This window comes from Maniola jurtina, chromosome Z, assembly GCF_905333055.1.
Source record: "Maniola jurtina chromosome Z, ilManJurt1.1, whole genome shotgun sequence".
NCBI classification, from domain to species: domain Eukaryota; kingdom Metazoa; phylum Arthropoda; class Insecta; order Lepidoptera; family Nymphalidae; genus Maniola; species Maniola jurtina.
This window is the reverse complement of record NC_060058.1, coordinates 4,373,750-4,397,721: the sequence shown is the minus strand read 5'-3', so window position 1 is coordinate 4,397,721 and position 23,972 is coordinate 4,373,750. Positions and strand designations below refer to the sequence as shown.

General features: G+C 35.1%; 1 protein-coding gene across 1 annotated transcript in view; it reads left to right on the top strand.

Annotated features, from left to right (window-relative positions):
• Nucleotides 1–1,724: 1,724 nt before the first annotated feature.
• The window catches only part of LOC123880606 (angiopoietin-related protein 2), an 83,067-nt gene continuing 60,819 nt past the window's right edge, over nt 1,725–23,972 (top strand). The window contains exon 1 of the mRNA XM_045928804.1: nt 1,725–2,341. Coding sequence (XP_045784760.1) covers nt 2,178–2,341 — 164 coding nt within the window. The 5' untranslated portion in view covers nt 1,725–2,177. The remainder of the gene's footprint in view (nt 2,342–23,972) is intronic.

Below are 23,972 nucleotides of genomic sequence, written 5' to 3'. Positions count from 1 at the left end.
AAGAACGGGTCTCCTTTCAGAATGAAAAGAGTTTAGATACCATATTCATTCAATTAATATGAATCGTAGATCATCAACCATCGTCGGCTCACTAATGAACACGGGTTTCCTTTCAAAATGATAGTCTACGACGCTGGCTAAGTGTCCATTGGCAGACTTCTTACATCTTTAATAACATTATGGAGTAACTCTTAGGCATGCAGGTTCCCTCACGACGTTTTCTTTCGCCGTTCAAAAGCAAACGCCTTAACTCCGAAAAGTTGGGGAGCTGCCCGTGCACCTACCGGCTTCACCCACCATTAATATTTTAGTGGAGTCACTGAAATCCTCAGAAACAATGATTTTTTTAAACCTACAACCTCTCAAAGAGAAGATAACTTTTTATTGGACGTCATGTATGTATCATACATATGGATTTAAAAATACTAAAAATTATTTTCCCGCTTCAAAACTTTTCTGATTTTAAGTAATATATAAAAAAAACAAAAATTAAAAAAAAAATATATCAAAATCGGAGCTGTTTCTGAGGACTTCTTAAGATTGCCTATTTTACGACTGTACCTATTAATGCCACTATTTACCCGACCATCTACTGCGTTAAGGTTAGAATTAAATGTAAAAATATGTTGATTTTCGTATTTATATCATATTCCGTATTATATCGATAAATGCACCTTATTAAGAGGGCTCTCTCCGTCACTCGTTTCATACAATCGTAGTTCCAATTTCATTTGAATATTAAGCAACCAAAGTCCATGAAATTTTGCAGACATATTCTAGAAACTAATATCTATGTCTGTGGCTTTCCAGATTTCTGTTAAAATATTCGGTTTCAAAGTTACGCGGTCTTAAAAAATTTCATACAAATCTTTGAGCCCCTGTAATTTTAAAACTACATATTTTTAGAAAAATCTAAAACACCACAGACACAGATATTAGTTTCTAGAATATGTCTGCAAAATTTCATAGACTTTGGTTGCTTAGTATTCAAATGAAATTGGAACTACGATTGTATGAAACGAGTGACGGAGAGAGCCCTGTTAAAAAATAGGTAATTATTATAAAATAGAGAATGTCATTTTTATCGGAAGGAAAATATTCATGGACATAAATTGAACAATAATTATACTTTGATTTTGCAATTTACAAAAGTCCAGAAGCACGTAACCTGTATATAAATAATAATAATGTAAATTACTTGAATGAGCAAAAAACAATACTTTACTATTTCCTTCACAGCGCTACCTATGTAAGTTCAACCATCACACTAATATTATAAAGGCGAAAGTTTGTATATGTGTGTGTGTGTGTATGTTTGTTACTCCTTCACGCAAAAACCACTGGACGGATTTGGCTGAAATTTAAAATGGAGGTAGATTATACCCTGGATTAGCACATAGGCTACTTTTTATCCGGAAAATCAAAGAGTTCCCACGGGAATTTAAAAAACCTACATCCACGCGAACGAAGTCGCGGGCATCAGCTAGTTTTGTATATATTTATCGATACGATGTATCGATACATTAAATTAAAATTTAATTCCAACCCTAACGCAGTGGGTGGACGGGTAAATACGAATTCCCCTTGCGCCCAGTGGACCCGCTGACTAGGAGGCCGACGTTTTAACTACTAGGCGATATAACCGCTGTCATCGAATCGTAGATATACAAGCTATTAGTCATCTTATTTAAATAATGTAACAAAATAAGGAATATCATCTACGCCATATCATCAAAACCCCAAAATAAAACTCGTTCGCGCTTGTAAATACTGCGCCAAGGCGGTTGACTCGAACGAATTAATATCAGATTCAAATGATTTCTTGAGGCATTCACACCTCTGTTTTTATTGTGGTTCAGAGCATATTGTATACCTAGTTGTAAAGTAATTCAATCGGTAAACTTAATACTCAATACTGCACAAACATAGGAAGTTTGTTATGAAAGGATTTTATCTGGTGTAAGGATTGGCACAGAAGCCCGTCGGCCGAGTGCAGGCGGTGTGTAGTAGTGAAAGCCTTCGCTTTCATCGTAGAGGGGCGGCCGGCCGCCGCTGGCGTCTGGCGTTGCAGCGCGAGGCACAACAAAAGTGAAGGTGGTCGAGAGCGCGTATCTTACGGCGAGTCGGCAATTCGTTAGCGTGACAACAGGTCGTGTCGCGTTCGTGCCCGTCCCGTGATGTACAGGTGGTGGTTGGTGGTGGTGCTGGCCGCGGGCGCGGCGGCGGCAGGGACGCGCCTGCCGAGAACTTCGCCGCCCGCGCCTGCGCCGGCGCCCGCGAGCGCTCCTCGCTTGCCCCAGAGGAACTTCACTATATCCTCCCGTTCCTCTGTGAGAAACAGGTCAGTCAGCTATCAACTACCTATTAGAAGAAGCCTCAAGCTTCTTTTCTACATTAACTCACTAACAAACTTGCACGATTGAAATTGACGATGTTCTGTCTTGTCTTGTTTTAAATGTTCTGAGTGAATAATAGGTAAAGCACTCGTCTCACTGCTAGTGAGTTGTCCTAAAGGGATTCCAATTTTTCATTTGCCACAATTCTACTGTAATTTTAATCTGATCTATGACCATGTTATTTAGAGAGCAACAAATAAATATGAAATACGAGTATGTAATTTTTGAATGGAACTTTGTCACAGTTACGACATAAAACCACAAAGGACCGAAGGTTTTGTAAACATTCGCATCTGTTTAAACTTAGCTTAAATTTTATTTATCAAATGTTCGTCGTAATATCGCATATTACCTACTTCACATTCGAGAATATATTAACTCTATAACTGACCGAAGGAGTACTAAGAGCCAGCTGGAGTAAAAGCAATGCGGCCTTAATACCGTTATCTTATTTTGAAAATTGAAACACATTTTAATTTTTTTTTAATGATGTAACCACATATTCGCGGTTTTTTCCGTTTTTCCTTTTGAGGTACGGAACCCTAAAAATTGGAGGTACCTACCTACTCCTCGTACAAGTTTTCCACTTAGACTGAAAAGGGCAATATCCGTCCTGTTTAACTCTCCATACCTACTAATATTATAAACGCAAAAGTGCAATGCATGTCTGTCTGTCTGCTTAAAATGGAGATAGCTTGCATCCTGGAAACAGTAGGCTACTTTTTAGGCCGGGAAATCAAAGAGTTCCTTCGGGATTTTTAAATAATCTAAATCCACGCTGACGAAGTCGCGGGCAACATCTAGTGAAAAAATTCTTTTGAAAAAATAGGTGAATCGATGTATTACACAGTTCATAAATTAGTTAGGTATTATTAAATAAGTTTTCAATAGTAAGTTAGTTTTAAGTAAGTTTTAATAATAAATCATTCATAAATCAATAAATCGCGGTTACAAACACGCCGCAACAAAGCAACGAATCAGCGTGATTTTTTACATGAATATACTTAAAGACCTTGTGATGATGATAAGATAAGTTATGAATAGAGTTGGAGAGTTATATACTTAAACTACTTTCCATTCCGGAAAATCAAAGAGTTCCACGGGATTTTAATAACCTAAATCCACACGGGTCAAGTTGCGAGCATCAGCTAGTTTAACAGGGCTCTCTCCGTCACTCGTTGCAGACATATTCTAGAAACTAATATCTGTGTCTTGGCAAAATTTCATGGACTTTGGTTGCTTAATATTCAAATGAAATTGGAACTACAATTGTATGAAGCGAGTGACGGCGAGAGCCCTGTTAACATATTATGTGGGCAATAAAGTTGCTGATTTTTTTTTCTCTCTAATTAAACGCACAAAATGATGTTCGTTATAAATACCATGTATCTACAAAATGTTTGATCTGCTTAACGACTTAGGTGATTACTTACCTTATATGTATGTAGCATTAACTCTCTTCATAAATATAATGTATATATGTATGTACACATACATTATGAGGTTGTAAATGGTATAAATCGAAGTGACTTATATAAATTGACTATCGTATACGTAATAAAGGTACCTATAGGCCGTGGCGTGTAGATGTGGACCGTTCACTTTGGCCGTAATATATTTTTAATCTGCTGTAGGTATGATTTACGAGTAGATATACTTTTTGCTTCCCTTTTAATTACAAAATTATATAAGGCAATCGATTTTTATTAAGTTAATTTACTCTATTAACTGCTCAAATAAAGGGCCTAAGATTGATATACCTATTATTATCTATTAACTCCATAGACCGGTTTAAGCCTAATAATAAAAACTAAACAAAATAAATTGAGAAACAAAACTATTAATTGAAAAATTATCAACTTCTATACATGTCACGCTTTACTTCATAATAATTTCAAATGTCTTTTATTTAGTTTGTGTGAAACATTGTGTGAAAAATATTTTCCCAGTTTCAGTTATTTTGACACGCGCTTGAAATAACGTTGTTTCCGTCATTTGTGGAAACAGCACTATTTTAGGTTCCACCCGCCAACGAGTTATCGCTTCGATGAATCGGGCTCTTAATGGTAAAGTCCGAACAAAGTCAAAGTCAAAATCATTTATTCAATGTAGGTACTATTGATCCTCCTTTTGATGGTCAGTATAGTTATATTTTTGTATAACTGTTCTGTAACAATAGTTATTTTCGGATTATTACTAACATTCGCTCAGTACATCTTAGGTTTTATCTTAGAGACATAGTAAAGTGCGAAAAATAACTAAATTAAGTTTGGATTCGAAAACCACACACATACACATTTAAGTTTACCCAACGGTCGCTGGGTGGTGTTAGATTTCAGTGTTTGACTGATTTTTAGGGTTCCGTACCTCAAAAGGAAAAACGGAACCCATCTAAGATCACTTTGTTGTCTGTCTGTCTGTCTGTCTGTCTGTCTGTCAAGAAACCTATAGGGTACTTCCCGTATGACCTAGAATCATGAAATTTGGCAGGTAGGTAGGTCTTATACCACAAGTACAGGAATAAATCTGAAAACCCCGAATTTGTGGATACATCATTTACCAAAAAAATGTGTTTTAATTTATAAAGTAAGATAACTATACCAAGGGGGGTATCATATGAAAGGGCTTTACCTGTACATTCTAAAACAGTTTTTTATTTATTTTTATGTATAATCTAGTTTTTGATTTATCGTGCAAAATGTTGGAAAAATACCCGAGTACGGGACCCTCGGTGCGCGAATCTGGCTCGCACTTGGCCGGTTTTCAAAATGGACTATGCCAGAACCACTCTTCGTTTCCGATTCGATACCACACTTGATACAAATTTTTTTTCATTCATCATGAAATAGAAAGAGTCACTGCATAACAATATATTATATCAACATTTCACACCGCTGCAATATGATACCACCATAGACCTATAGGATACCACCTACTGGACGTTGATGATACTATGCCGAAAACCATCACGCAAGGGTCGATAATAACTGTACAAAGTTTTAACTCAATCTGCTGAACTGTGCGCGAATGCAACGGACGATCACACAAACATTGATTTTTATAATACGTACGGATGAAATGTTTACTTTTGAATCTTGACAAGTATTAAGCTTTAACACCTTTCAAAAAAAAACTAAATTAAAATCGGTTCATTCGTTTAGGCGCTACGATGCCACAGACAGATACACAGATACACAGATACACACGTCAAACTTATAACACCCCTCTTTTTGGGTCGGGGGTTAAAAAGAGAAGCTAATAACCTTCAAAACTGTCGAAATGTTTTCTGAATTCCCACCCAAATACATCTTAAGTAAATTGAAAGTGAAAACTTGTCTTGCCGATTTTAATTAACGTTCCTCATTTCAAAAATGTTTTCCGAGATAGCCTGGTGGCTGATAGTACCTACGTATTCAAAGCCTGCTAAAGGTCACCTTCATCATATTGCCATCTCAATTACCATCGCTGGCCCACTACTGAGAACGAATGAGGAGGGCTTAGGCTGTAGTGCACCAAGCTGGTCTAGTGCGGATTGACAAACTTGTGATAACATAACACAATGAGGAATTAAATTTAGTAGATACGTAGATACCACTGTTTTGCTGGGAATAACGTTAGATGCTAAACTTTAATGGGGCTCTCATATTATAAATCTAACTTATCGAACAGACTTAGTTAGCGAGGGCCAGACCTTCATTATTTTATAAACGAAAAATCCTATTGCACTGTAAAGGATTATTTAAATGATAAGAAAGCTTGGTAATGAGTTTAACAGTGACAGTTCTAATAAGTTTAGGTGATTTTCTAAAGTGGTGATAGTAAAAAAAAAAAATACTCGGCTGAGTTTCTGGGTGCATTTGGAACCCTCGCAGCTTTAGTTTTAAGACATCTTACAAAATCAACAATTGACAATCAAAAAGTGTACAACGGTACCCAATTTGAACAAATGACTTTTACTATAGCTAATTCTAAAGCGTGCAGGTTTCCTATCGATCTTTTCCTTACTCTTTAGAATATTTAATAGCTTAAAACGCAAATGACTTAAAATTTAGAGGTACATGCTTGGGATCGAACCATGAACCTTCCGAATAGGAGGCCTAAGTCTTTAACCACTAGGCTATTTGCTGTGGTGTAGGTAAATGTACCAAATTAAATTCACTTTTGTACTAGTTCCATATATCAAGTCGTTCAATAAGCTGCAGAGATTAAGCTTTTGTGAATAAACTCGTCAAGTACAACCACTTCTACATTTCTGTTAAGGTGGTCAACGAAACAAGTGTTCCGCTCTCTTAAAAAACCTAATAGTGAGATGCCCGCGACTTCGTCTGCGTTGGATCTAGTTTTTAAATCCCGTGGGAACTCTTTGATTTTCCAGGATAAAAAATTTGTATCCAAGATACAAGCTTTCTCTGTACCCAATAAAAGATGCCCGCAATTTCGTCCACGTGTATGTAGGTTTTTTAAAAATTCGTGGGAACTTTTCGATTTTCCGGGATAAAAAGCCTATGTTCATCCCTGGGATGTGGTTAAACGGAGGGCCGTGAAAAACTAACAGACAGACATACAGAGATATTTTCGCATTTGTGATATTAGTCTGTTAGTATGGATATGGATTACAGCACCAATTCTACTGTCCATAATATAGGTTACCTACTACGTTGTTTAACATGAGTTGTCGTAATAAATCGTGTAAAAATATTATCACCAATCCGGTAAGCAAGATAATTAAAATTGCGTGTTGTGTGTAATCACGAGCTGATTTCCTTGCCACATACCGCGAGCATCTCTCCGCTTTCCATTTTTCCTCACTGTTGTAAATTCTTTGCACTGTCACAGCCACAGAACTCTAAATAACATAATAGAACTGGTATGTACCATTAAAGAGGCGATATACGGCCTGTAATCTGTAAAGACTACATCAGGCGTGGTTGGCCTCTATTTCAAATTTAGAACGAATTCGAAAAATTTCTCTGCTTCTTTGGGACGTCGCGGCGTCGAAAGCTGTTATTCGCATCCAGACTTCGGATGTCTTGTTATGTGTCAACGTGACTAGTGTCTGAATAAGACGGCTGGATCTTGTTAGATTTTGTAGAGATGAAATTTCTTCTTATATATGTAACTTTTAAGTGTTTTTTTTTATAAAAAAATAGAGTCAACCACAGTTAAACTATTTTTAATACTGGGACAGTGTGTCGCCAATTTAGAGCAACTCCTATAGAAATAATTGGATAGAACGTACCTATTATTAACTTTATGTAACTTATAAGTGTTTTTTTTATAAATTGGAATTTTATAGAAATAATTGGATAGAACGTACCTATTATTAACTTTAGCGTCCAAAGCAATGTAAATTGAACTATCGCGCTGTGCAAATATGTTTTTTACAGTACCTAATGTGTATAGCAGTGATGATTTTCAGCCCATCTGCGTGGCAACAATTTCAAACTGTTTAACACTTCTATACTTATTTTCAATTCTATGGTCCTAATACAAGACGTAAAGAATATATTTTCAACTTGTTTTTGCTCGCCTTTATTCGCAACTTTGTTCGAGTGTTTTTTAACTTCTTTCCTAAGTGGACTTCAACAGGTACCTACCTACGATTTTTAGCATTATTAGCATTACAGAATACTAATGCTATTAATATCGCGATTAGGTTTATCTACTTGTTTTCGTTTCGTAGTACCTAATTAGGTATAACATTTAATCTTTTTTTTAAATTGAAAGTTTTATAAAACTTATAGCTATATAAGTAGCTTTAATTCTTTAAAAAAAATCACTTTAAATTCAACGGCGAAGACGCAATTTACTTTTTTTACAAACTAAAAATAATATAAGGAAAATATTGGTTTTCCCTTACATCTCCCAGTTTCTTTTAACTAGAACGCTACTGCCTACTTATCTACTCACTTCTACTCAGTTCACAGTTGGTAGTCAATTCATATTTTGAAGTACTTGGAGTACCTATGATGATGATTATGATGATGATGATGATGAACTCATTGCCGGCTCACTACTGAGCACGGGTCTTTTCTCAGAATGAGAAGGGTTTTTGGGTTTGGGTTAGCGCGGGGGCTGTGCAGGTGTGCGGGGCGTCCCCACTTCCCACCCCGGTTGCCATCTCAACCTGTCGTACACTCTACCTTTACGTGACATAAAATACGGCCTATAGGCTATGTGGTGTGCAATGTCCTATGCATGCATGTGCGTATGTAGGTAGGTATAATTTATTTTAAATCGGTAATATTTTTATAAAATCTCCATGTGAATTATTATTATACAAACACTGGCAGTAAACATGAAAGGGAAACACAGTCATGGCCACGTTCACTTCCTTTACTTAAGGTACCTAGGCGTCCAAAAATATTCAGCTGCCGAACGATTCTGTTACTATAAAAAACAGGATGTTTTTTAAGACTTTTGCGTTATTAATATTATATTTAAACTAGCTGATGCTCGCTACTTCGTTCCCGTTAATAGTTTTTTAAAAATTCCGTGGGAACTCATTGGATTTTCAGGATAAAAAATAGGCTATGTTCAAATCCAAGGTTTAATATATCTCCATTCCAAATTTCACCCAAATCCGTCCAGTAGTTTTTGCGTGAAAGAGTAACAAACATCCATAATATGTACATACAAACTTTACCTTCAAATCAAACTTGACTGGAAGAAACTTTTCTATAAGTGCGTTATAAGTTTCTATATATTCTGCGTATTTCTTACAAGTTAGTTACATTTTGTTGTTCTCACCAGCTACCTATCTTTGAATAGGTACTTACTAAACTTACTTAACTCAAAGATAGCAGGTCATAAGAGAAGTCTGTGGACAAAATAATCTAGTAGCGTGTTTCGCCTGTGACAACGTGCCCTATTAAATTATTAGTCGAGTACGGTATCTCGCGGAAAAGATGTCGAAATAAGTTTCCACGCCCATTTTTCAGTTCGTGAAGTTTGGCTAAAGTCCCTGACCTAAGTCAACCGAATCGCAACATCAGATATTTTAAATGCCTAGATAATTTACCTATAATACTCAACGGTTGAGGAGTGGACTGAATTTAGAGAGGTCGGCGATTCAAACCCTATCCTTGCACTATTGTCGTAACTACTCCTAGCACAAGCTTTACGCTTAATTGAGGGGAAAGGGGAGTATTAGTCATGATTAGCACGGCTAATATTCTTTAAAAAAAATGTAGGGACAGATCGAATGCAAGGCAAACAATTCATTCGATTTAATCATATAATAATTCATTTTTTATCAGTCAGAAGCAATTCGTGAAGTGTCTGAAAAACGACAGGTGTGCTACGGCTAGTCGCAGTGTTGCTCTAAACGAGATCAAGGTCACGAGTTGTTATTGTTGCTGCGCTACAAAATGCTAAATACTATTGGCTATAACAATCTTAGCTTGTATCGGTCAGTAATACGCAAGGTCATTCGAAAAAGGGGTCCTTTTTTATTTATTTGTACCAGAGTAACAATTAAGAGAAAAAGGAAGAAAAGTGGACAGGAAAGCACTTTCTATAAGAGATCTCTACCAGTGACCCTTGGCAGTGCGAGAGGTTGTAAGTAAAGGGTGTAGATAGAATAGGTACAGCAAACATAGAAAAAAAAGCTTAACAGATATTTTTTTCTATTATATAATATACAAGTATTTATATATTAAAATAGGCTTATAAGAACATACATGTTTAATTACATAAATACCCAAAAGCAAGCGGTGATAAATTCGGCCTTCTAGTCGGGGTGTACGGAGTTCGATCCCGGGCACGCATTTCTAACTTTTCCGAGTTACCTATGCGCGTTTTAAACAATTAAAATAGGACGTATGCTTGCTTTAAAGGTGATGAAAAACATCGGGAGAAAACCTGCATTCTTCAGAGTTCCACAGTGAAATCTGCCAATCCGTACTTTGCTAACGTGGTACAACTGTGGCCAAATCTTCCCATTTTGAGAGGAAATCCGTGCTCAGTAATGAGTCGACGGTGGGATGATCATGATGATGATGAATAAGTAAATAGATATGGTATTTTTGAACATTAATCTCGAACCTAACGCGTAGGTGGAAATTTAGTGACCAATAAGTAACCGTACTTACCTACATAGGCACGCATGAGTATCTATAAGGTATATCGATTACCTACCTATACCTAAGTACCTGCAAGAACTAACCTCTTTGCGAAACGTGAGATCAGACCGCGACCAATATCATATTATTATAATGTAATTAGTTGCTTATTACATATAGGTAGGTTAAACTAAGCTAACTAGATATTTATGTACCTAAGTGCAGAGACTTTGCTTGTACTAAAACACATGTAGCCGCAACATTACGAAGCCTTTGCTGTCCCGCCGTCCGTTCATCCGTCTGTCTGTCAGTACCTGTATCTCATGAACCGTAATATGTAGAGCAGAAATTTTCACCAATTTGACAACAAAAATAATAAAAAAATGGCTGCCTTGTAAAAAAAACAAATAAAAGTAAGTTATCTTGTACGATGGTACGGAATACTTCGTGTGCAAGTCCTACTCGCACTTGACCGGCTTTTTTAAAACTTATAATATAAGTTTGCGCCTTACTGCAATCACAGCCAATAGTAAGAGATTATGCAGTCTAAAGTTGAGTACGACTGTATAGAAAGTGCCAATTCCCTCTTTTTTTTAACGCCCGACCCAAAAAGAGGGGTGTTTTAAGTTTGACGTGTGTATCTGTGTATCCGTGTATCTGTGTATTTGTCTGTGGCATCGTAGCGCCTAAACGAATGAACCGGTTTTAATTTAGTTTTTTTTGTTTGAAAGGTGGCTTGATCGAGAGTGTTCTTCGCTATAATCCAAGAAAATCGGTTCAGCTGTTTGAAAGTTATCAGCTCTAGTTACTGTAACCTTCACTTGTCGGGGGTGTTATAAATTTTTAATTTACACTTGTGAAGGTACCAATATTATAGCTACCGGGGTAAACTGAAGTCGAAATAGCTTTACCATATTCTAGTAGTGCGGCCGCTACAAATAAACTAATAACTTTTATAGCTATATTTATATAATGTTAATCTCTATATCTACCTTGCACTTCGACAAAAATATTGAAAAGCCTAGTAATGTAAAGTTCATTATAAAGGACATTTATTATAGAGTTAACGATGATTTCGAAGGGACGTTCGATCGGCCAAGGACACTAAGCTCGTACTCGTAGGCCTGCGAATTTACATCAGATAAGTAATAAAATGACGATTTAGTGCAAGCGGCCTTTCGGAATAGTGGCATCACCCTCGCACGCATTGGATAAGCTATGTTTTTTCTCTTCCGCCTAAATGTCAATGTCGACCTACACTGGTACAGGAAGAGAGTCTGGGCGTGATATGATGTCGCCCGCATCGGGTATTTTGTCTTTTACAATACTTATCTGTAACAAGGACGCCGGCCGCGACAAGGATGTTGGTAATTGATTGTACTTACATACATATATATATTTATACTATACCTATCAATCGACATTAGCGACCAACTCGCTGCTAATGTATCTAAATAGAGAATTCTTGTTAACCTTTCGATGTAATTTATATTAAATAACGAGTTAGGTATATGTAATTAAAGCTAACGTGAAGATATAGAATTATGTTCTCCTAAATTGTGAAGATTATGTGAACGTTTACTTCGGTAGGTGCACCGTGCATACGATGTGTGTTAGATAACTATAACTAGCGTCCCGCCCCGGCTTCGCACGGGTGTAATGTAGATTTTAGTATATTTCAAATTTTCTATGAAAGCTTTCAGTCGGCTTGATTTCTTTCGACATTTTGAACAATTATCGTCATATTTAAACTAATTAACATAAAACAATATCTAAATATAAACACGCGTAACACGGTCTCACCTTCACATACACATTGCTTCATCATGTCGATCAACATTAGGTAGGTACATCGTCTTAACAGGACACTCCTTACTATCCTAGGATCTTGAAATCTTCTGCATTCGCTACCTAGGTACATAGGTACTTTTTTTCCTGTATTGTTTACAACACTTAATTATAAACACAGATGGTCATCTTCTGTAAACTGTAAAAAGTTTATGTCAGGATGGCGAGTTTACTAATACTGATCTATAGACTTACTCTAAATTACTAAACTCTTCTTTACTTACTCTAAATCTAATAAAAACTGAAATTATTCACCGTTAAAACCGTAAAACCGTATATACGATCCGAAAACAAAAACCTTCTGCTAAAATATGTTAATTACGTACATATATAAATAATATATTTCCCGAAACTAGATCATAAATTGGCGGTCAAATTTTGACCGTTAACAAAAACAGTATGGGATACCCAAGTCAGGATTTGTTAACTTTGAGCCAACATTTTATCTTAAACCGTAATCGTGGAGGTATGTATGATTGTTTATGAACTGTTTATGTAACCACGTTGCATTTTATTGGTGGTCAAAGTTTAACGCTAACCGTAACCTAAATTTAACCGTACGTCATGCAACTAGACTATAGGTATGCAATGTGTATATTTTAATGCCAGCCTATCTTTCACTAATCAGCTAGTCACACTAATATTATAAAAGTGAATATTATAAAACTATTGGACAGAATTGTCTGTGTAATGCAGACAGATTATACCCTGGATTAGTAGGTACATAGGCTTCTTTTTATCCCGGAAAATCGAAGAGTTCCTACGGGGTTTCAAAACCCTAAATCCACGCGGACGAAGTCGCGTGCATCAGCTAGTAATTTATAAGGTAGGAAAACTCTTTGCTAACAGAGTTCCTAATTGATATACCTACTGGTAGATACGAGTAGGTATAGCTCTATATTGTACAAATGGGCGGTAGGCCACTCCACTCTCACTATTACCCAATTTAATATGTGATTATGATTAATTAAATTAACACGACAGTTTTTGATTTGTCATTATGTCGGTTCAGTGGCATAGGAACAAATCTCCACAAATCGAACAAATGTCGCGGTGTTAGTTTCTAAACTTCTGAACTTTTCAGTTATTGAAATAATAACCCTTTGTAGACACATAATGTACTTAGCATGCATTGCAAATAAGAAAAATATGTTACAAAATAAAATAAAAATTACGAAGTAATAAATAATACATTAAATAACTATAAAGAAATCTCAAAAAGTACGAAATAAATAGGTAGCTATGACATTACATTTCTAATGTGCGGATACTCGTCTGCTCGTCTGTGAATTATTTTTGATTCAACAATAGGTACTTACGAGTATAAGCATAAAAACAATACTTAGAAAAGAAGAAAAGTAGATATATGTATATTGTATATCTATATTTACATCTTTTTTAAACATGCTCGTCTCATTACAAATGAACTATATCAATAGATGATTGTTCTGTGTACCTGCGTATGCAATCCAACTAAACGCCCATTTCAAGTCTGCCTTTGATTTAAGCAAGGTTTACGCAATGTAACCCGATTGTAGGGCGGAAGCCTACTTATGGTAATATAATATGCCTGACTGCTCACTGCTGTTATTTTCCACTAAAATATAACCTACTGGGTGCAGTCGGGGGTATAGATTAGTAGTGGGATAGTTTGCGACATAAATGGAACACAGTGAAAGGTTAAATTTGTATCTCAGCAGAACATTTTGCACCTCCTTAGGTATAATATTTCTGTGTACATTACTCCGACATTTTATAGACGCACGATACTACGATAAAAGTGAACAAATCGGTACCTATTATCTAATTGATAAAATGGCCGTCAAATTTGTATTTGACAGTGTAGGTATTGGTCTAATATTCGCTTGACTATTTTTTTTTTCTATTTAATGTAGGCCAACTTACGCCAGTTATAGTAAGCTTATTATCAAGACTCTACCACCGCCGGTTCCGAAAGCAGGTACGCTACTGCGATTCTATTAGATTTTAAGATCGTTTTCGCATTGTTTGTAGAAGAAAGAATAGAATAGAAACATTTTTATTCTAATAAACTTTTACAAGTACTTTTAAATCGTCAAATGCATCTACCACACATTGGTTCAGAATGCCTGGTTTGGAAAGGTTTTTGATGAGGAAAGTTTGAATTTGAATGTGTTTGACAGATTCACATTCAATGCGGGGGAAGTCCCGGATCACTGCTAGTTTACGATTGTTCTTGCTTTCTTTTGCTCGGAAAACTTTCAGACTAGTTGGATACGAATGATAGGTCGAAATGTATACGTTTGGCAGTGTCACACTAAACACTAGGTAGGTACCTACTCTTATTAGGTTCTAGGAAATATCACCTGCCCATTGTCCACTATCACTAATTGATAGATATGTATTATGTGGTTGTTTTAAAGTCGTAAACAATTGGTAGTACATTGTTCCTGAGGCGACGACGACAGGTAATCGATTCTAAACTTTCACATCGCGCGTTAGACGTTATCCATAATACCATGGTTCACAAGGAATCCCTCTGAAAGATAGCTTTAACACCATATCATATCATCTGTAAACTCAAATCTAAAATATCATTTTTATCTTCAAAGTATATACCTAAGGGTATGAGCTGCCTAACCAGATAAAGAGTCCGTATCGATTTAAACTGCATAATATAAATGCATTACTTGCGCAATGCTTAACGTGCGGGTTACGTTTGTTATAAAAGCTTGTTTGGGACTTAAACACATACAACATGTAGCAGCGGCGGTGCGTGGCGCAAGAAATTTTCTTAAATTCAAGGAACTTTGTGAGTCTCACAAAGCAAGCTCAGACTTACAATGGGCATTTAGAAAACTATGCTTGGAATTCTTCTATGTGATTTTTTAAATTTTATTTATAGACTAGCGCTTGGCTGCAATCAAACCTGGTGGCTAGTGATGATGCAGCCTAAGATGGAGCGCGCTTACCTAGAAGATGCCTGTTCTTTCTTGACTTGAAGGTACCTATCCGTCCAGGGTTTTAATTAATCCAGAAATGAAGCCATCCGTAAAAGGACAAGAATAACCGACATAGACCAACGGGGTGCGAAGCTGAAGTGATATAGTTTGTAAAACCTATAGACATTGGTATCCCAAGACTGGTAAAGCGACCACGCGCTGGAAAGCGCATGGACAGAATTCCCACTAGGACTAAACTAAGCGAGCCGAAAGGAGGATCTGGATTCAGCGGTGCAAGACCACGGCGTGTGAAAGTCCCTACAAGAGAACTAGGCCTAGCAGTAGACGTCTATCGGTTGACGGCGACGACAACAAAGATTTGTAAAAATATACTACCGAGAACAATTACGACTGCTATAGACCAAACACGCCCGTAGCCACTATCGCGTGCTGTAGCGTGGCATGTATTTATAGGTACAGTTCCTTATATTTTTGTAATTATAAACATTACAGAATTTCCTGTTGGATACATTAAATTTTATTTACATACAGAATTAGGTGTATATATACGTATTTTTGTAACTATTGTATTTATTAGATTTACATATAAATAGAAATAAGGAAAAGCTCGCGTTCCGTGAAGTTTATTGTCGGCGCTGATAGGTCAATCTGTAGTAGGTATATCAGTATTTACTATGTCACGCTTTGTGTGTCGAAGCCTTTTAAAGTTAAGAAATACTTTTACCGTGAAGGATATGGGAAAATATAAATCAGTTACGTATTGTTACAAAGACGCCTGGGGCTTGTTAACACAAGGATATAAGTTTCCGCGCAAAATGTTATACCTAATTACTTACGTATGAAATGGTAATAAATAGGTAATTAACATGAATATACCTACTCTGAGTAAAAACTTGCAACATACCTAGTATGTTTTTTACATAATAATAGCTGAATCGGTCTACCTTTGCACGACTGCGCCTGAACTGACTAATTCTATCCTAAACTAATCCATACCTATGGTAAATGCGAAAGTGTGTCTGCTACGTTTTCACGGCCCAACCGCTGAACTGATTTTAATGAAATTTGGTACAGACTTGGGATTCATCCCGGGGAAGGACATAGGCTACTTTTTATCCCGGAAAATCAAAGAGTTCCTACTGGATTTAAAAAAAACCCGAAATCCACGCAGGCGAAGCCGCCGCGTTTTTAAAATGTTTCGACCTAATATGTCCGTTATAGAGTTTGACATCCAACCGATGTGACCCAAACCGGTTTCATTTGAAAGGCAACAATGCGAAGATGGTTTTAAAAGTTTTTTTAGCGTAGCACGCGCCGTGTATCCGGTACTAAATTATGAAAATCGGAAATGGGTTATACGTACGAATAACATTCTTTGTAAAATGTTCTAAATTATAGTGAAAAATCTCTCTCACTTAGAAGTTTTAATGGAATACACACACACACAATCGTGGAATAGGACAATGGATTTCAAGATGTAAGAAATGGTTTCAGTAGCGAAAAGAAAATGAACTTTCAGTTTCTAGTTAAAAAAACTAGTTCATTATAAATAAGTATTTATAATAATATGTCTTTCTCAATCTCATAAATTTAACACACTATATAAACTTTATACTTAGTAGGTATTTTTGTTTAGAATGTATGGATATGGATTAGAAAATATAATCCCTAAAGCAGCTTTAATCAGGGATCCCACGGGATACTTGCATCTCTTCATCCATTTAACTATTTATGAAATTTGGTAAATGTCCGAAACTGACATAGGGTACTTTTTAACCCCCGACCCAAAACAAGGGGTGTTATAAGTTTGACGTGTGTATCTGTGTATCTGTCTGTGACATCGTAGCTCCTAAGCTAATGAATCGATTTTAATTCAGTTTTTTTTGTTTGAAAGGTGGCTTGGTTGAAAGTGTTCTTAGGTATAATCCAAAAAAATCGGTTCAGCCGTTTGAAAGTTATCAGCTCTTTTCTAGTTACTGTAATCTTGACTTGTCGAGGGGTGTTATAAATTTTTAATTTACACTTGTTGTCCTGGAAAATCATAGAGTTCTCACGAGATTTAAAAACCTACACCCACGCGGGCGATGTTGCAGGTATCATCTACTTTGAAGGCTTTTTTTTATTATCTTAATTTTTATGGGAGTTTTGTCCGACACGGACACGCCAGCCGCATCGTAGCCTAAATTACAATCAATTTGATCAACTTACAATTAAAATATATAAATTACAAAATGGAATGCAACAGAAGAGATATTACTGCCTATGCAGGAATATTTCGTGACAGCTTATCTTAAACTTGCAACAATACTAATAATAATACAGTTGTACAATTTGATCGATAGGCTACTAACAAAAAGCTTGGCGAGGATTTAATTTCAAAACGTGCGACCTTCAAACGACAGATTATGTGAACTTTTACAATCTGAATAGTAGGTACCAAAAGCGCGTTGAATACAGTCTGGCACGGCAAATTAGAGTTGACATTGTGTATAGTAGAACAAGTTTGACTAGATCCATCGGCATCTTTAAGCTGTAAGATCATTGATCGCATCTTTATTGCTGATATCAGGTAAACATAAAAATTTTCACCGTTACATTTAATGATCCAATAAATAATTAGTTTTATATAAGAATTGATAGCAATTATAATAAAATATGCAGAAAGAAAAAGGATTATATTATTTCGTTACATTATAATATTAAGTAAGTATATCGATTGGTTCCAATATAATATGTTTTCTTTACCGAGGAGATTATCGTCATACTGTACAGTAAAATACGCAAAATTTCATGAAATACTTATTAAAAGAAGTGTCGTACTCGCCAGCGTTCTCCATATGAACTTAGTTTGGATTTAATATGATTATTTAGTATTTACCAATCAAAATCAATTAAATTTTGTAAACACGTTTTAAGAACTAATATCTATGTAGGTATGTGGTTTGTGAAATTTCCGTAAAAATATCCAGTTTTAAAGTTACACAGTTTGTAAATCCTTGACCTCGTGTAACTTTAACGCTAAATCTTTTAACGAAAATCTAACAAACCATAGACACACATATGAGTTCCTAGAACGTACCTTAACGTACCATATTTGAATATTCAAATAAGAGCCAAACTACGTTTGGTGGGAGCGCGCTACGAATAAACTCCTCTTTATTATTACCACTTCAAATTAAGCCAATTTAAACCGTTATAATAATAAATTCCAAATATCTTTCAATAAGATCGAGATTTTGTTGAAATTTTGGTTGATAAACTTGTTCATAGCGATTAAATAAATAAAACCTGTTGCCCGTTACAGTCTGACAGATAAAATCTGTATTGAGCAATGCGATTTGTACTTAATATCATATAGGAGGTGGATAGAGTGCTGGTTTGAAACGGTGACATGGTACTGTGAATTCATTAACTGATTTGTCGTTGATATTCCGAGCGTGGTTAAATATTTGAAACAAATTTGCCAGTGGCCAGTGTTGACTCGAGGCGATCATATTTATATAAAACTTGCATCACCTGTCGGTATACATCGATTCATTAATAATTTCTATTAAATTAGTCGCAACAAAACTGTCAATGTGTTGCGTGGATTTTTATTAATGAAGTATAATAAAATTAGGTATTTAACCCAAGCATAATCTCTTCGACGTTTCAATTGGTCAACGTTTACACAAGGTCTTGAATTCACAATTAAAATTCGTTGGTTCTATAAGAAAAAAATTAAGATACAATAACTTGGATACATAATGATATAACCGAGAAAAAAAAAGTATGTATAAACCTAATTTCTAGTTGAATTTCAGAAGAGAGTTTATTCGGAGCGCGCCCCACACAAACGGAGTATTATGTAGTAGAGATGTTTTGTAGACACTTTTTATTAATTAATATCTTCTCATGTCTGTGGTTTGTCAAATTTCCATAATAATATTTAGTAGAAAGTTAAACGACCAGGAAGATTTTTACAAAAATCTTTGATCCCGTAAAATTGTCAAAGTGTGACTTTGAAACTTTATATTTTTACGGAAATTCCTCAAATTACAGACGAGACATTAACTTGTAGAACATGTACAATTTTTGTTAATTGCTTTTGATTATTTAATTATTTCAAATAGGAATCCAACTCTATGGATTGCGAGTATGGAGTGCACACAAATCAGTGTGCACACTCCAAATACACTTCTTCTTTATCTAATACTAATATTATAAAGAGTAAAGATTTGTTTCTTTGTTATATTCTAAATTACTGACATACATACAAAAGTCAGATATACTCTAACTTACTGAACCTAGTTAAATATAATTATTCTTTCACCGTTAGAAAGCTACTTTAGTCAAAAGTAACATAGGCAATTAGTAGTATTTAGGTAAGTATATAAAATTACATCACCCGAAGCCGGGCGGATTAGCTAGTTGATTTCTTAAACAAAAAACGAAGCAAAAACCTCATATGCATATTATTAATTATTCGGTTCATCAATTTATTTTATTTTTCTGGTTCGGGCATTTCAAGAATAGGTAGGTAACAAACCAAATAGGCTGACGCCCCCACAAGGTTCAACGTTCCTCGGGTAGGATCCACGAGGAATATTTTCCTGCTATTTCGTTGCAACAAACCGAGTCGAATAGGTTATTTTTAAAAGCGTTTTTGAATTAGCCTATTAGGTTTTGAAAATATTGCATATTGTGTTCTGTAACACAATAATGGATTTTACCCTTGACCCGTCCGATACCGATTTCGATTCTTTGCTTTGAATGTATTAAATAATATGATGTACCAAGGTTTTATTGTTTAGAAGAATTTATTTTTCACGGACTAGCTGATGCCTGCGACTTCATCCGCGTGGATTTAGATTTTCAAAAATCCTGTGAGAAATTTTGTTTGTTTTTCAGGGGTAAAAATTAGCTTATGTCACTCTCCAGGTTGCCTGGTTGACTATATATAATGTATATCCATTTACAAAATCAGGTCAACGAGTTGCTGCGTGATTGAAGGACAAACCAACAAAACAACAAACTCATTTTCTAATTTTTTTTTGACAAATTATAAATTAATGGGTGAGTGAGACCTTTTAGCTATACGTATTGTACACGTACTCGTATGCAGCTTCCAGCAACTTCCACTTTTGTCTGTCACGCGCTATCCTTTTGCATGTCGGTCCTCCTACTTTTCTTATGCCATGCCGTCTTCCCATCTCCTATATAGGTTTCCTCTTTTCCTTTGCCCGTCTCGAAGCAACTATTCAGTTATTTATTTTATCCATTTTTCATGGCTTTCACTGTCCACCGCCATTTCTACTATTAGATTGCCTCGAGTATGTCCTGCATTTTAGTAGTATTTTATGTTTTTCGCTCCTGTTCATGTCTTTTAAAGTGAATCCTTACCATGATATTAGAAAGCACCTATTTCGTCTACTAGGTAAGTACTAGTATTTAAAATTTCTTTGATCCTTTCATACTTCTTTGCATTCCTCTGTGACATGATCTAAGCTGCTGCAAATTTTTTCAGTGAGATAGCCCAAGTCATCATCATCAAGCATTTGTATAGATAGAGATCTATAATTACAACTCACAAACGCTACAAAAATTCACGGCATTTTGCGTATTCATTCTGCTGATATAAGTGCTGATTGTGCGTTAATTAGCTGATAATAATAGTTTACACCTTAGAAGTAGAACACAGGTTATGTTTTCAACTTAATTAATGAAATGGGTCACGATCAATTATTGCTACTTGAAGAACGGCCTTGAGAAAACTATTACCTATTCAGTTAAGCTTTATTGATGAAATTGTATGAAACCCGTGAAAATTATTTAGAACTGATTTTGTAATAAACTTTAAAATTTATAGCTAGTAATTTCTTAACAATATTGGAATTAGACTGTTTTGAGTCCAGATTAGGTACGTCACTTTTGTACCTAAACAATGCGAGTACTGTAGATATATTACTATATTTATGTAGTATATTTCAATTTATGATAATAATAATTTTATGAGACGATCCGATCTAATGCGATTGTGGATGTGAAATCTGACAATAATCTGAACTTTTCTTAGCGGCCGTCTATGCTACGGAACCAATGTCCTAGGAAACTGAATGACTTGAGCTCTAGCATATTTTCTTAAAGCTTGTAAAGTAACGTATCCGGCCCTAAGTATTGGAGACGCTGACCGCTTATCAGTTGAGGGAATTTGCCCTTGATAAGGTTGCACAGTCAAGTACGGACAACATTCACAAATTATAATACTTATTACAAGTAAAACAATAACCACGTCCGGCTCTATATTTAATGGTATTAGTTATAACAAGCCTTACATAATTTACACTTTATACCTATATCATTTGCACGTGTCATTAGTTATAGTTATTTTACATTTGCATTAGAAACATATGAAATAATATAATAATATGTATTATGTATAGTAAATTTATTTTTTATTTTTAATAATATTATAGAAATATTATCACACGATAAAAGCAAACTTGTAGACAGCGGGTCGTAACGGAAGTAACTAGTAGGTTAAGTATTTTGAACAGTAGGTTGTTCGAACACCGCGTTCGGCCTTGCCACCACCAAGACAACAATAAAACTCTTAGAAACACACTAATTCATACATTTGAATTACTTATGGAAGGTCGAATATTATAACCATAACCGTTCTGTACAAATATTTTATTTAAAAACACTTAATAATTTCAAAGATGAATGAAATACTTTGTACAAATTGCGTAATACAACATTTTAATGTAAATAAGTAAAATAACATTAGAAATCGTATAATAAATAAACAACTGCTATTCATTATAGTTCAAAGAATTTTTTATGTCTTTATTTTAAATGAAAATTTGTAAATAAATAGCTTACCCAACTAGACAAAAAATCTCTACAGGCAATTCTGTCCATTTTTTCAGTTAACTTTGTGTACAAATTTTATGGATTGGATATAACACTTTATTACCTATGCCTTAGTTATTAAATATCAAAATGGCTCCCATAAAAAAATGTTATGTCTTGTACGATGGTACGGAACCCTTATGTGAGTCCGAATTGCACATGATCGGTTTTTAGGGTTCCGTATCTCAAAAAGAAAAACGGAACCCTTACAGGATCACTTTGTTGTCTGTCTGTCTGTCTGTCTGTCAAGAAACCTATAGGGTACTTCCCGTTGACCTAGAATCATGAAAGGCAGGTAGGTAGGTCTTATAGCACAAGTACAAGAATAAATCTGAAAACCGAGAATTTGTGGTCACATCATTTAAAAAAAAAATTAAAATATGTTTCAATTTTGCTAAAACAGATTTTTATTTATTTTTATGCATAATAGTTTTCGATTTATCGAGCAAAATGTTGGAAAAATTACCCGAGTACGGAACCCTCAGTGCGCGAGTCTGACTCGCACTTGGTCGGTTTTTTATGTAAAAAACAGATTCTAAGTGATGCATTACCTACCAACACTAGAATCAATTTCAAGATTCCAAATATGGAAGGATGAGATGGCCCATCATAGCTATTTGACCTTGAAGTGGACAAACAAGTCAATTGATGTTAGAGTTACTCTTAAACATGGTGTTCGTGTGTTTTGCCGATACATATTCGGTACATCCTGCGCGTCTTATACTGTATAAGGTTTATATCGATTTAAATCTGTATCTGATTACATTTTATGTCGCGTACATTTTGTAGTAGATAATTGCGTGTAATTGTTTTAACATTAACTACAAATATGTGCCTGAATTGTGTACGTAAGTACCTTTAACAGGGCTCTCTCTGTCACTCGTTTCATACAATCGTAGTTTCAATTTTATATGCTTAATATTCAAATGAATATTAAGCAACCAAAGTCCATGAAATTTTGCAGACATATTCTAGAAACTAATATCTATGTCTGTGGTTTTCCAGATTTCTGTTAAAAAATTCGGTTTCAAAGTTACGCGGTATTAAAAAATTTCATACAAATCTTTGAGCCCCTGTAATTTTAAAACTACATATTTTTAGAAAAATCTAAAACACCACAGACACAGATATTAGTTTCTAGAATATGTCTGCAAAATTTCATGGACTTTGGTTGCTTAATATTCAATGAAATTGGAACTACGATTGTATGATACGAGTGACGGAGAGAGCCCTGTTAACAATTATGTCTAGTTCATACAATAAAGGTAAATATCTATACAGATGTATCAATACGTGTACAAGAAATCACGATCCCTTTAATAGTTTAATAGATTGTAGCGAAGGTAAGATGCCATGATCGCTAATAAATTCAAGCGAATACACTTTATTTTATTTTATTATTAATTTAATTTACAAGTTAATGTAAAATCTAATTTTTTGGATGATGGAGAAGATCCCAATTAAAATACATAGTGTTTAAACATTTTTCAGTAATAGCTGTAAAACAATACAAGTTTTATTAATTTTTATTTATGAAACTTCTAAAGGATACCTAAAAATTCTAAATATTGAAATTTCTAGTTATCCTGACCAAATTAGCTTATTTAAAAAAATATCACGGAGTCTTTTGGCCTGCAGGATATTTTAAAAACAGCTACATCTTGCTAGCTCTCTGATAAAATACAATAACGTATAATAGCTAGAAGTTTAACCCAAAGTCTATTTACTTTGGGTTACGTGCCCAAGGCAGAATGCTTTTAATACCGAAATTAGAAAATCATCATTTCTTTGTTAAGGTCAATAGCATCAGTTTATTTGCCAAACTGGTG